The sequence below is a fragment of the Mesoplodon bidens genome (genome assembly GCF_964165515.1).
Source record: "Mesoplodon bidens genome assembly, chromosome: 12".
Classification (NCBI taxonomy): domain Eukaryota; kingdom Metazoa; phylum Chordata; class Mammalia; order Artiodactyla; family Ziphiidae; genus Mesoplodon; species Mesoplodon bidens.
In genome coordinates this window covers 80,752,269-80,766,199 of record NC_138168.1, presented here as the reverse complement: position 1 = coordinate 80,766,199, position 13,931 = coordinate 80,752,269, and the positions used below count along the sequence as shown (strand labels likewise).

The 13,931-nt window shown below is 41.2% G+C and overlaps 1 protein-coding gene and 1 long non-coding RNA gene across 4 annotated transcripts in view; one reads left to right on the top strand and one right to left on the bottom strand.

The window, feature by feature from the left end:
- The window catches only part of LOC308626438, a 60,781-nt gene extending 57,115 nt beyond the window's left edge, over positions 1-3,666 (bottom strand). Inside the window, exon 1 of the long non-coding RNA XR_014017251.1 lies at positions 3,383-3,666. This is a non-coding gene — a long non-coding RNA (uncharacterized lncRNA). The remainder of the gene's footprint in view (positions 1-3,382) is intronic.
- A 135-nt stretch (positions 3,667-3,801) lies between these two features.
- On the top strand, positions 3,802-13,524 carry FBXO5 (F-box protein 5). 3 transcript variants are annotated; one of them, XM_081251475.1, is made up of 6 exons: positions 3,937-4,013; positions 6,908-7,067; positions 8,935-9,652; positions 10,858-10,948; positions 11,904-12,086; positions 12,800-13,524. In XM_081251475.1, the coding sequence occupies exons 3-6, from the start codon at positions 8,970-8,972 to the stop codon at positions 13,049-13,051; spliced, it is 1,209 nt and encodes a 402-aa protein (XP_081107601.1). In that variant the 5' UTR covers positions 3,937-4,013; positions 6,908-7,067; positions 8,935-8,969; the 3' UTR covers positions 13,052-13,524. The 3 variants fall into 3 exon arrangements, with proteins under 3 accessions (XP_081107602.1, XP_081107600.1, XP_081107601.1); XM_081251474.1 differs by lacking the exon at positions 6,908-7,067 and having other exon boundaries at positions 3,809-4,013; XM_081251476.1 differs by lacking the exons at positions 6,908-7,067; positions 11,904-12,086 and having other exon boundaries at positions 3,802-4,013.
- Positions 13,525-13,931: the final 407 nt, after the last annotated feature.

Genomic DNA, 13,931 nt, shown 5'->3' with positions numbered 1-13,931 from the left:
CTATGTCTAAAATGAAACGTTGTATTCCTCTATAAACCGTTTCTCGTTGGGTGATCTCAGTTTCTTTCACGGCACTACCATTCTCCCTCTCTCAAAATTAAATTGCAGTCATCTTCGATTCCTCTTCTTCATATGCAGTTTACTGCTAACGCCTACTCTTCTAAATACCCTAAACTTCACTGATTCCGTTACCACCACTATGGTCCACAATTGCTTCTCCCGGACTACTTTAATAAGTCCCCTGCTTCCTAACTCTAATTCAGGTCACACATACATAACTGCTAGATTCATCTTCCTAAAATGCAAGGCTCTGATCTTGTCACCCTTCTACTCAACAACTTAATAGATTCCCACTGCCTCCCAAATAAAACTCCAACTCTGAAGTATGCACGCAGCACATCCATATCCCTACCCAGCATCCTTTCATTATCAGCCCACTTTACACACCACCCCTTTATGTCACATCAAATTAATTTTTCTTGATAAATCCTCCTGCACTTAAGCTTGCCACCATTTCGTTCCTATGCCAGGGAAGACCACTCTCCTCCCCATTCCCTTAAAAGACATCCCCAACAGCAAAGGTTCACATCTAGAGGCAGCCTCACTCCCCAGGGGATATGTCGCTATGTTTGGAGACAGTTATCACAACTTGGGGCGGGGGGCAGGGGGAGTTAGAGGTTAAGGCTGCTGCTACACACCCTACGATGCACAGCATAGCCTCCACAGCAAAGAATTATCTGGCCCAAAATGTCAGTAGTGCTGAGGTTGAGAAACCCTGTCCTACAGAGTAATCTCTTATCCTGGCATACAGCAGTAACTCTGCTGTTCTATAAAAATTCCCACAGTAACTAGACATATTTGATTCATCCAGTGTTCACAGCTGTATTTTGTACACCTTATCTCCTCCCCCCTGTACTCATGATGCTTTTTATTCAAAGATTATTTACTGAGCATCTACGTCTATTAGGTGGCTGGCCCAGATAGGAAGCAAAGGGGCAGGTACCACGTCCCAATTATTTCCAGACATTTCCAGGATGTCTTGCATGCTGTAGATCTGCAATAAGGATTTGGTGAGAATAAGGGCAATTCTCTCTGCACTTCATTTGCACCTAAAAACTCAACAATTCTGATTGATACTGATTTGTAGAAAAAAAGAGGTACATATATCTGTTGACATCTAGTAAAATTCAGAATAGCCCTTTCTAAATTTCTCACTAAAAATGAAACTAACAGGTGCTCATGAACCTGCTGAAAAAGTTAACTCTCAGTTAAGAAGAATATTTCAACATAATTAAAGCTCTAATAGTTAAAATCAACATTAAGTAACTTAATAAGCCTAAAGAAAAAGACTCTAACAAACTATTCCAGCATGCAATAAAACATGCTTCACTCTTTGTATTACCTTATAATACGATAGTAATTTTAGTTTTTCCAATATCTTAGCCTTTTTCTGAAAATAAATTTTAAAAATAACTGCTGGAGTATACCTTTTAAGCTGTGGTTAAGATTCAAAGGTTATAGTCCAGGCGCTCAATTAGTTTAATGAGAACCCCCCTCCCCTCAAATTTCACATATTTGCATCTAAAAATAAAAAAGGTGAATAAAGATGATCTCTGAGGTCAAATGGGAAAGTAATATGAAAACGTACTTATAAGCAATCAGGCCTCCCACAAATATTATTACTCCTCAGTATAACACAGAGGAAAGAGGAAAATACATGGACTTATCCTAAGACTGGTGGTTCTGTGGGAATGAACTTACACTTTTAAGCACAATCAGAAAATGAAAACCCTAAGGTTATTGGGAGAATTAGAGGCTAATATTACAAAGTGCCTAGTAGATAAAAAAGCTACCATAGCTTTAATATTCATTCAACTATCACTACCTTGCTAACATTCCTCCAACAGTTAACCAAGTCCTACAGGATCTGGCTTCTACCTATCTGACCTCACCTCCTACAGTCTTTTGCTCTGTAGGCTCTAGACTTCCTTCTAGCCCTGGAACAAGCTATGTGCCTTCAGTCTCTTTCCTCTGCTTACTATGCAGATCTCTGCATTGCCAGTTCAACATTCCGATCTTGGTCCAAAGCCTCAGAAACCTTCCTGACCACCCAAAGTCCTTAACCCTGCCCCTACTGCTCATTCTCTACCCCCTTATGTTGTTTTATATTCCTCTTTCATTCAATGAAATTGTTAATTGCGAATTTCTTTCCCATTAGAAAGTAAACTCCCTGAAGAACAGGACTTTTTGTCTTTTCAACCCTATGTCTGCAGGACGTAGCACCAGGGCCAGGTGAGAGACATGACTCAGGTGCAAAAATTTAAGGGGATGTCAAAAATTTCAGCAACCCAGAAAAATACTAATTTAATGCAACATTCTGAAAAATAAAAATTAACGCGAAAAAACATGAACTATCGAAAATTTTACCTAAAGACAGGATCCACTCAACACTTACATGATTCATCCTGATCCCGGCCCTGCTTCACGCAGGACTTGCCAACAATTTGAGCGCTTACCACAAGCCAACTATTAACTCTCCCCGAGAGTTAATAGTCTTTTGCAGAAAAGCAAAGGAAAGAGGGAAAACTGCCAAAGACAGGGATTCGGACTTTGGGGAGCTTACCTCCTGTAGCTTCAATGTGTTGTGACCAAAAGCTGGGTCGGGGGACTGCAACGTCACCACTTAAAGCACACATTCAAAGAGTGAAAAGTTCAACACGACAAATTATACGGTACAACTTGTCATAGAAGACTTAACAATTAATACTTCCTCCGTTTCCTCCATCACTAGAAAATCAGGCCAGGAGCCTTCGGTCCCAGGGTGTGGGAATGGGAACTCCCAGGGCAGGATGACTGATTCATTCATTCATTCATTCTAGAGCAAGGACTACTGTGTGCGCATGGCCCTTGAAAAGAAACGAAACCCGGGCGAGTACAGTAGTTTTAAACGTCCGTGACACAGCAGTGGTGGCTGGGGAACAGTGGTTGAAAATAAAAACAAACACGCTTACAAGAAGTGACTGTCCCAGCCTCACCCGCTCCGGAAGGCTCCAGGGAGATGCGGGCCCAGGTCTCCCCCCAACCACGTCAAGCAGGACCAGCTCCACGTGCCGGGAGGGGCGCGGCCCCACCCACCGCGGCCCCACGCTCTCCGCCCCCCAAACAGAAACGCGGGGGACCCCAGCGCGCAAGCGCCAACCCGCCAACAGCACAGCTACCGCCCGCCACAAGCGCCTGCGCGAAAGCGCTGAGCCGGGGGTGGGGCGAAACTAGGAGGAGAGAGGAGCGCGCCTAAATCCTAGAGAGGCGGGCTAAGTAGGGCTGGGGGAGGGCTTCTCTTCCGGAAAGTCTGCATTCCCGAACGACCGCAGTCGCCACTCACCAAACTCCCGCTTGCGAGATGACCGGAGAAAGTCGGCCGCCCTTTCTACCCATCGGAGATCTTCAGACAGAAGCCGAAGCTGCCTTCAGGATGAAATTAGGACCCGCAGGAGGCCCGTTCTCCAGACGGCAAAGGGAAGCGTGGCGGGAGCGCGCATGCGTGGTAGGCTCCCTCCACGTGCGGCCCGGTAGAGGCCTCCCTGCGCTCCGAGGTCCCGCCCCCGGCCTCAGCATCTTTCCGGACGCGCGGAGCCGCCGGGAAAGAAGGAGGTTGGGTCTGGCGGCTCGGCCCCGCCTCAGCAGCCTCCAATTGGGCATGGGTGAGGACACCCCCTCCCGCCGCCTTCCCATTGGAGCGCGCGTGCGAGCGGCGCGCCCCATTGGGCCGTGCAGATTTGGGCACCAAATTCAAAGATTTTAAAAGTACCAGCTGGCGCCTTTTAGAAGCTAGAGCTCTGAGAAGCGGGTGGCCCGTTTCTCTGCCGCGGGCGCAGCTCCCTCACCTGAGGCGGACCCCACTTGCTGTGGCATGAGCCGGTGCCCCTGCAGCTGCTCCCCACGGCCGCCCTCCGGTTCCTGCCGCTGCAGCTACGGCGTTCTGACAGCCGCCGGGCGCCCTCGCCCCTCGGACGGTGAGTGAGAGGAGAGAGTGCGAGCGGGGTGCGCCTTCCAGGAGGGGTGCCCAGTGGTTGGGGCGGAAGACGGGGGACAGCGCCCCGGACCCGACACGCGCCCGAATCCGGCCGTGGGGCCCGTCGCTGGGCCTCGGGCGGCCAGCAGCGGCGGCGGCGGCGGCGGGGGGTCCCGAGACCGGGAGGGAGAAGGCAGAGGTCCGGGGAGGGGAAGCAGAGGTGCAGAGGCGGGACGGCGGGCCCGGGTCCCGCCATGAACGCGTAGCTGGGCGCCGGCTCCCGAGGAGGTGCGGGTCGCGGCCTCCCCGGTGGCCCTGTCTCCTCGCGCAGGGCCACGGACCTCCACCCCGCCGGCCCGGGCGCCAGACGCCCCTCCTTCCCCTCCCCCACCCCGGGGCTGCGGCTCTGACAGGGCCCGCGAGCCGGTGGCCCGCAGCGTCCGACCAGGGGCCCGACCCTCACTTCTATGCCCCGTTTCCCCGTATGCCCCGCACCCCCGGGTCGGAAGTCAGTTCCCCCCGGTTTTCGTCACCTCAGCCTTCCTGGCGGGCGCGGGAGATCGTGCTCGCTGTTATCTCCCGCCTCCTCCGCCGGCCCGCGCCCTGAGGGCCACCCCGCCGACCCCTCGGGATTTCCAGGGTCCCCTCCCAATCCCGCCAAATGCAGGGCCCCCCTCATCGGGCCAGGCTCTGCTGGGACGTCCAACCAAAAATGTTCAGTTTCTCCTTTTTTCCCTTTACCCAGTGACTCAGTCTCAAGGCCTGGAGTCAGAAGGAGGGAGGAAGAAAGGCACTTTTTAATACAGAGCCCTGAACTTGTCCAAATTGAGACGGTCTTGAAGCATTTGGGAAGCAGATTTGAGAAGTGAAGAATCAGTTATCTTTTTTCCCCGCGCTCCTGAGGAACCAGTCTTTTATTCCAACTCTTGGGTGGAATGGAAGGCACACAAACGCTGACTTCTTTCTCCTCTTTGTTGCTGTCTTCCAAAAGAGATCCAGATGCATGCATTTCACCTCAGAACTGACCAAGAATTTTAGAAATTAGCAACTTGATATTGTATATTTGGTCATCACTGAAAAGTGCCCCTTTCTTTAGAAGAGGAATGTGGAAAACTTAAAAAATATTTGAACAGGTTAAGTCTGTTTCTAGAAAACCCTGAATCTTGAGCCCCTCTGAAATTCTGAATCTTGGTGGCTCTAAGAAGGGATCTCTTTGGTTGCTTCATTCCAGTTGTCTTTACTACCTTGCCCCTCACGAGAATATTTACTGGTCTCTGGATTTTTTTTTCCATATTTACAAATTTGAGGAAATGAAATTAAAAATCTATTGCATTCCATTACTTCTGAAAGTAGGCTTTTCTAAAATTTTCTCTCAGGGGTTATGGCTGATTTGCAGTTGATGGCGGCAGGCCTTGGGGCTCTTATTAAATTTTGAAGGAATAACCATGCCTGATTAGTGTTGGGCCCATGCTGGTTATCTTACAGGTATTGGAGATTGTAGAACTTGTTTATTTAGCATTGGGATAGCAGTAAAGATTTCTGATTCCAAGCACTGTAATCTTTTTAACTATTGTAATATGACGTGTCACATCTACATTGGAAGGTCAAATGGAAGGTCAAACTTTGTACGGTTAACTATCATACCACTTTCTCGTGATTGGATTGTTGAGTGGGTAACTAAGAGGTTTTAAGAATGTTATCAACTCTTTGTAGACAGTATTTACATTTTCAAGAAACTGAAAGACTAATTCAGTGTGCTAGGTCACAAAACTAGTCAAAAGGCTGAGCAAGGATTTTCATTTGAAGTCGGATATGATTCCTAGGGAAAGTATATAATAATCTGAAATGCATAGATCTGTGTAGAATGCATTTTGCTACTTTTAAAATGTTCGTGATTTACAGTATGAAGAATATGAAGGGATTTGGCTTACAAAGCTAATATGGTGAAAATAAGTTCTATTTATTAAACTGTAAGTGACAGGGACCCTTCCATACATTTAATCCAGTTTGGTTGGTTTTCTTACCTGCATTTTATAAATGAGGAAGTGTTTTGTTGTTTGTTTTTTGTACCTGAGATGCTCAAGATTTAAAACTCAGGGTATTCTTTACTCCCCTTTTCTTCATCATCCACATCTAATACAGTACATCCCCAACCTCTGTTGACTTTACCCTTCTAAAAAGATCTCACATCTATCCGGTAATCTTTGTTTCCGCTGCGGCCATCCTAGTCTCAGGTACCCAACTCTCTGAACCCCTGTGATAGGCACCTCCAACTAGCCTCCCTGCTTTCACTTGAATCTTCCTACAATCCATTTTCCATAGTTGCCAATCTTTTTTTTTTTTTTAACGTAAACCAAATGTCTCTACTTAGAACCCCTCAAAGGCTCTTTTTTACACACTAAATAAAAGCCAGTCTACCCTAAAAATCCTGTAGAGCATTCTGTACCTCTCCAGCTTTCATTTTCAATCAGTTCTTCCCCTAGCTCACTAAGTCACAGCCCTGCAGGCCTTCCTCCTCCTTGAAAGCTCAACACTTGTCCTTCCAGTGTCCACCTCTGTTGGGTTTTTCACAAGGCTTTCAGATGTTAGGATTCACCTCCAAAAGATCTTGCATGACTAGTTTCTTTTCTACTCCACACCCTGTCACTAAAGAGGCATTGCATAAATGAATGAAGTGGCAGAACTAGACTTACCCCTCATCTATCTGAGTCAAGAGGTCACAGAACCGTGTGATACTTTTTTTTCCTTCCAGGATAATATCAGATCAATTATATTTCCCATATTGTTTAGGGGCATTTGGCTTGGTCATGGGGAAGCACTGAACTAGTTAAAAGACATGGAATTAGCTTTTTACAGTCTTTCAGCTTCCTTTTTAAAATAAAAGATGGTATTCAGTTTATTTTGCAGTATAAACTTCACACTCTAAATCTACAACCAGCATCCAGATTTTGGAACTAATGAAAGGAACCAAAGTTCCTTGGAGAAATAACAGATTTTCTGGCTGGAACAGGAAAAATACAAGATGATCCTGGAGCATCTTGTTTAGTGCCAAAAAGTAAGGAATGTCAAATGAACATGAACTTAGAATGGCAAAACCTGGAAAAATTTGAGCAACAGCGTAAATAATGTAGTATTAAATTATAACCCAAAGTCCATAAGTCTATACTTTTATGCTTTTTTTTAATGCTCTTCATCTTACTTCCCAGGTGAGATAGTGGAAGGAACAGTGAATTTACAGTGAAGAAGAATAATCTGTCCCTCTTAACTACCTGTCAAATCTTAGGCAAGTTACTTAGATAAGCTTCAGTGTTCTTAACTGTAAATAATAATGCCTCTCCATTCTACCTCAAAAGGTTGTGAGAATCAAGTGTTTGGAAACACACTGGAAATTAACTCCTAAACACTTAGTAAGATAGTTGAATCATTATTAGCTCTAAATTTAAAGAACTGTCCATATCTAAAGAACAGTGTTGAATGAAAGGGGTTCTATAGGATAGTCTCCCAGTAACTAAGTTCTAAAGACAGCAGAGGAAGAATGCTTTTGAAAAGAATTTTTAGTTTCTGAAATACAGTTTCAGGCCTCTTCCCTTTAGGCAACTAAACAAAGTAAAAGGTGTGTCTTTGTTGGTGGCTTCTTTTTTATCCTGTCAGATAAAATGTAGTCTTGTGTAAATCATACTTAATTCTTTACTTGAGGCAAAAATAAAAATCTCTTGGAATTTTTTACTCTTCTGAGTAGAAGAGAACCACTCAGAATAATTTGTTCTAGAGGTAGGGTTAATTGGGGGTTTATTTACTTTTATGCCCCTGAACTCTTAGTTTAAACTTAATTAAAAGAGAGTCTCTACCTACAAGGTTACTTGCTATCAAGCTGTCCTTTAGTACTTAGAGGTTCTAAGTAAAAACAGTAAAATTAATATGAACAGATGCTGTACCTGTGTACCTACATTTACTTATAGGGTAAATTTTTACCTACCTGTGCTTGGTTTGCAGGGAGTATAGTAGATGGGGGAGTACATTAGAAGCACACACCATCCATATACTCTGCCTTCAGAAATGCTAAGCAATTTTCTTGAACCCATCCCTTCCCAGTCTCTACTACCTGACAGAAATCCTAATCATCCTTTAAAGCAGTGGTTCTCACCTAAGGAATGGGGGAAATTTGGCCTCTGCTGGCTTCCCCACACTCCAATAAGTGGTTACTGGAGACATTTTTTATTGTCCTGACTGGGTAATAGCGGCTGCTAATGGCATCAAATGGCTAAAAGTTGCTAAACATCCTATAGTGCACAGGACAGCCCCCAGCAAAATTATCTGGCCCCAAAACTCAGTAGTATGGTTAACCTTCAAATGATTAAATTTCTTGCCTTTTCAGTCCTTTCTCCAAGCTACCTATAGATTTCTTGATTCATTATTGTAAGGCGTATAATAATTGCTAAACTAACATTTAAATATACAAATTTTTTTGCTACTTTTTATCAAAACTATTTTGGCATTCCCCTCCTCCATTGTCTTGACCATATTTCTCTAGAAGTATTTGATTTCTATAAGGATATTTCTTATCTCATACCCCACTCATGGGGCATCACATTTCCTTACTTGTTCCATAAGCACAGATATTTATTAAATAAATAGTCCCTTTTGTCACTACTTTCTACTCAGATATGACTCTGAAAGTCAGATGGTAGAGTCAGACAGATTTAAAAGCAGTCTGTACTGAAGGTACCCCCTCAAGAATAAGATGTATATACTTTTATAAGTAATGTTTTCTCATATTAAACTTGGATAATTTCACAGCTACATAGGCAGTACACAGTGCTGAGAGAATGCAAAGTAATTAAGTCTCTATATCCCAAATTTAGAAGTAGGGATATGTGGAAATTTTGCCATTAGGAAGTAAATGTGTTATGTTCTTTTTGTAGGTTGTAAAGAAGAAAGTTCCACTGTCTCTGTCAAAATGAAGTGTGATTTTAACTATAACCATGTTCATTCTGGAATTAAACCGGTAAAGCCTGATGACAGTAGAAGACAAGGTTCCTACACTACTGCGAATTTGGAAGGTTCTTATAAAGACTTCATTAAAGACTATGAAAGGTTATCAGATATTGGGTCACCGATTGTGAGCCCCAGGATTGTAGAACTTGAAACTGAGAGCAAGCCCTTGCATAATAAGGAAAATCTACATGTACAGCAAACACTTAATAGTTCAAATGACATAGAAGAACTAGAGACCAGTGGACCTTATGAAGACAGTGGCTACTCTTCATTTTCCCAGCAAAGTGGCCTCAGTGAACGTGAAGACAGTAGCCTTCCCCTGGTGGAAAATTTCAGTGACAGTCCACAATCTTGCCTGCTACGGACACAAAGCCCAGACCAATATCCCAACAAAAACTTGCTGCCAGCTCTTCATTTTGAAAAAGTGGTTTGTTCAACATTAAAAAAAAATTGTAAACGAAATCCTAAAATAGATTGGGAGAAGCTGAAGGAATTTATATCCAGTGGAAATTTTAGACTACAGAATATAATTGGCAGGAAAATGGGCCTAGACTGTGTAGATATTCTCAGTGAACTCTTTCGAAGGGGACTCAGACATCTCTTAGCAAATATTTTGACACAGCTCAGTGATATGGACTTAATCAAGTAAGTATTGTTGCTTTGTGGTCATTAATATAATCCATGAACATTTTTGTTAGATGGCTCAGTACCACCAGCTCATGCAAAGACATAGTAGGGTCGTCTTGCACTGTTTTTAATTGAAGTGATGACTTTTGTCTGGTTGCTGGTATTTTACTACTTATGTGTCACTAGGAGGAAAGAAAGATAATTTTCAAAGTATGCATTTAATCCAGTTATTTCAAATTTCATATTTATGCTATTAGAAAACTATTTCTGTGAGATTGGGATCTTTGTTCCTTTTGGTTCTGAAATTGTTCATACGTAAGCACCATGTTTTAGTCTTAACTGTAAAACAAGAGCCTAGGTCTGGTGTACAGGTCCAATAGGCGTTATGATTTTTGTCACACTTGAAAGTATGAAATAATTTCTGTTCTTTTTAGGCCATTTTCAAATTTGAGTGATGAAAATACAGAAACCCACAAATGGGTCTGATTATTACTATTTCTTAGAAACCTTATACTGACCACCATTTCGCATTCCACCAAAGAAAACCTGTTAGGATGAGGTAACTGAGAATTAAGATGATTATCCAGACTATTGGATTAGATTGCTTCCAGCTCAACTGGGTTCATTTTTGGCTTTTTGAAAAATTTTTTAGAGGTACTCTTTGTGTTACTTTACACTGCTCCATGAAAGATAGGTGAAACAAAACAGACATAAGTAAGGATTGATTTTTATTATTGGCTAGCTTCTTGAGGAATAATCAACCTCACAACATTTTTGTTAGCAAAATGGATTTTTTAAATTAACTTCTACTGATAGCAGTGTGTCCTCAAGTTCTTTGAAATTTGTCTAATGTTAATAAATAACCAAGATGGTGCCATATATATAGTGGGGCTTCTTATTTGATATTTGTGGATATTGTGAGAAAATGAAGTACGAAGTGTAGTGGTTCTTTAGCCTGGATCCACTTAGAATTACTTGATGGAGAGCTTTTAAAAAAATACAGCTCCCTGGCCCCCATTTTAGATCAGTTAAACGCAAGTGACTAGACATGGGCCATCCTTAAATCTTAAGTGCATGCCTCAAGCAATTCTAATGTATAGCCGGGTTTGAGAAGCACTGCTAATAGAAATTTCTTTTTTGCACTGTTAATGTTTCTGTCATATAGTCATCTTAGCTCTTTGTGGTGCTTTAATTGTTTCCTTTATAATCATTTACTTTTCCAGTGTGTCTAAAGTGAGCACAACTTGGAAGAAGATCCTAGAAGATGATAAGGGGGCATTACAATTGTACAATAAAGCAATACAAAGAATTACCGTAAGTCTTTTGCAGTTGTTTTAATTTTAAAATATGACAGCTAGTGCTCTTTACCTTTGAAATTGGAGGGGGAAATAGCAAGGATAACAGATGATCTGGAAATCCTTTACATTCGTAACTCATTAAAATAATTCAAAGATAAAGGGGATGGGATCCCACCCCAGTCGTTTATTTCTTGGGTTCTCCATGAAAGGAAATGTCCGAAGATAAAGGGAAAACTACTCAGATCTCGGTGAGAGTTGACCATATAGCTAATCTTGGTTGCCATTTGTAGTTTAGCTGTTAACAAATAAACAGTAATTATCTACATATTGAAGATTCTTAATGCAGGAAAGGAATTCATTTACTTTACGAAATACTTAGTAACTTTGGAGATGTTTCTGAGAATAAAGATCGACACATGATTAAAATTTCAGGCCTAGGAGTTGGCAGACTTAGGTCCAAATTTTGGTGCTGCTGCTTACTAGCTGTGTAGCTTTAGACAAGCATTGCTTAAATTCTCCAAGTTCAGTTTCTTTATGTATAAGCTGGTGTTAACAGAAACTTTTCTATTCCAAAAGATTGTTTTGGATCCATTCATAGCACTGAGGGGACCCTTAAACAGTGACTGTTGCCATCTACTGGTGGATAGGGAGAATGACCTTTTGTTCTGGTGGTAGTGCTTTATAAATCATGTATTAAATGCTACATACTAAGGGTGTAAAGCGCTTTCTCACGATTTCTGATTTGCAGTTTCGCTCAACAGCTTAGTTGGTAGGCCTTAAATGTGTGAATAGTTGTGGGTGGCTGTGTTTAAGCACATGCAGGTAATTTGGATGCAGGAATAAATCCTTTATATTCTCATTTGCCCCTTTTACGTGTACAACATGTACAAACATAATAAAAATTCCTGATTGTTGAGGATATAGGAGAATTTTTTTAATCCTATTAAAACCTTTTTTTTTTTTTAAATTAGGAAAAGAACATAAAGTTTTCACCACATGCTTCAACCAGAGAATATGTTTTATTCAGAACCCCATTAGTATCCGTGCAAAAGTCAGCCACCCAGACTCTCCCCAAAAAAGACGCTCGAACCAAGTTACCTGATCCAGGTGATCAGAAAGGTTCTACTTACAGTCGACACAGTGAATTCTCTGAGGTAATTTTTTGTTTATTAATAAATTAGAAACATATGGGACATTTGTTGTTAAAAGGATTTATTATAAGAAAACCATTTATAACTCAACTAATCAGATTAGGGAAGTACACAGAGATGTCTTTCTATGCCGAAAATAATGTCTTTTGGCATTGTTTATGACAATTCAATGTTGTTGAGATCTAATTTGGAAACACTAAGAGAATAAGGAAAAACCTTGATTTTGAAGTTTTTTTTATAAAACTGTTAAATACTACGTTTCACAATTACTGCCTTTAATAACTGAGGAAGAGAGCTAAGCACGAAGTCAATTTTATCAGGCACCGCATAGATATGGAAACATGGTAACCTTCATAGCAATATAAAGATAAATGCCATGTGATAGGTGTTTTTAAAAAAGGAGAACTAGAGGTGAAAGAGCAACCAACCCCTGAGTGACTCCAGGAAGATTTCACAGAAAAGGTGACATTTAAGTTCTGCATTGTTGTGTGAGTAGCATTTATGAATAAGAGTATGTTTGTAGCATTAGGAAATAGCCACTGGGTCAATTGACAATGGTTTCTTAGTCGTTGAACAGTAAGCTCCTTAAAGGTGGGAATTGTGACATTAGTGCTTTATACATGTATTGGGGAAGGCACAGAGGTGCCCTTGTTTTGACTAACTTAAGTTACATTCAGTCCTTACTAAAATTTGTTTATGGATTTTCTTCTTTCTAGGTTGCCAGAACTTTGAAAAAGAATGAAAGCCTCAAAGCCTGTATTCGCTGTAATTCACCTGCAAAATACGATTGTTATTTACAACGGGCAACCTGTAAACGAGAAGGCTGTGGATTTGATTATTGCACAAGGTGCCTGTGTAATTATCATACCACTGAGGACTGTTCAAATGGCAAGCCCCTAAAAGCCAGTTATAAAATGGGTCCTTTGCCTGGTACTAAGAAAAGCAAGAAGAATTTACGACGACTGTGATCTCTTAATAAATCAGTTGTAAGTGATCTTGAAGGTTAGTTAGAAAATGTTAGGTTTTAACTTAAAAAAATAAAAAATGTACTGTGACGTTCAATTTTATGTTGAAATCAGTGTAGTACATGGGATTTTTTTCCCCCAGTGAGAAGAGAGGATACACAAACTCTTAAAATATTTTATAATTTAATGTGAAAAAATTCAAAATTCTCAATATAAATCAGAAAATTTAAATATTTTAAGAAAAACTTTTTCCGATGATAGTGATTCAAAGGTAAAATAAAATTGTCTCAATTTTATGGTAAAGGAGGACCATGTAATTTTACCTGGACAATCTTAAATGTAAATCTTCTTTACCATCCATTAGCATTTGAGACATTTTATTTGCTTTACCAAATTAATAATACCTATTGAAATATCAGCTTCTGGTGTCTGTTAATTTAAATGTTTTGTCAGCTTTCTTGAACCTCTTTTTCAGTGTGTGTATTTCCCAAAAAAGTATCTTTTGTGAAATCTTGCTTTTTCATTGTTCGTAAGGTTTGTATGTTTTAATATTTTGTACATATGTAAGTATTTCTGTATTTTTTTTATGTGCCAGAGTAAGAAAATAAATGTCTCTTTTGTATATACATGTAAATAAATTTTTTTCCTGTTATGAATAAAAGTGTTACAAACTTAATAAATAATGTGAATCTTTTATTTAAACATTTTAAACCTAGAAACAGCTGAAGTAAGAAGCTGTAGGACACTGCCTGGTATGTGTGAAGGCATTGAGTGGGTCTTTGTCTCCTTATCTGAGGACCTTGTGAGACTATCAGGCTCTGTTCCAGGCTCTATTCCAGTTTTCTCCCCACCCAGTATCCTAGTAGTTGTGTAGTTGGGTCTT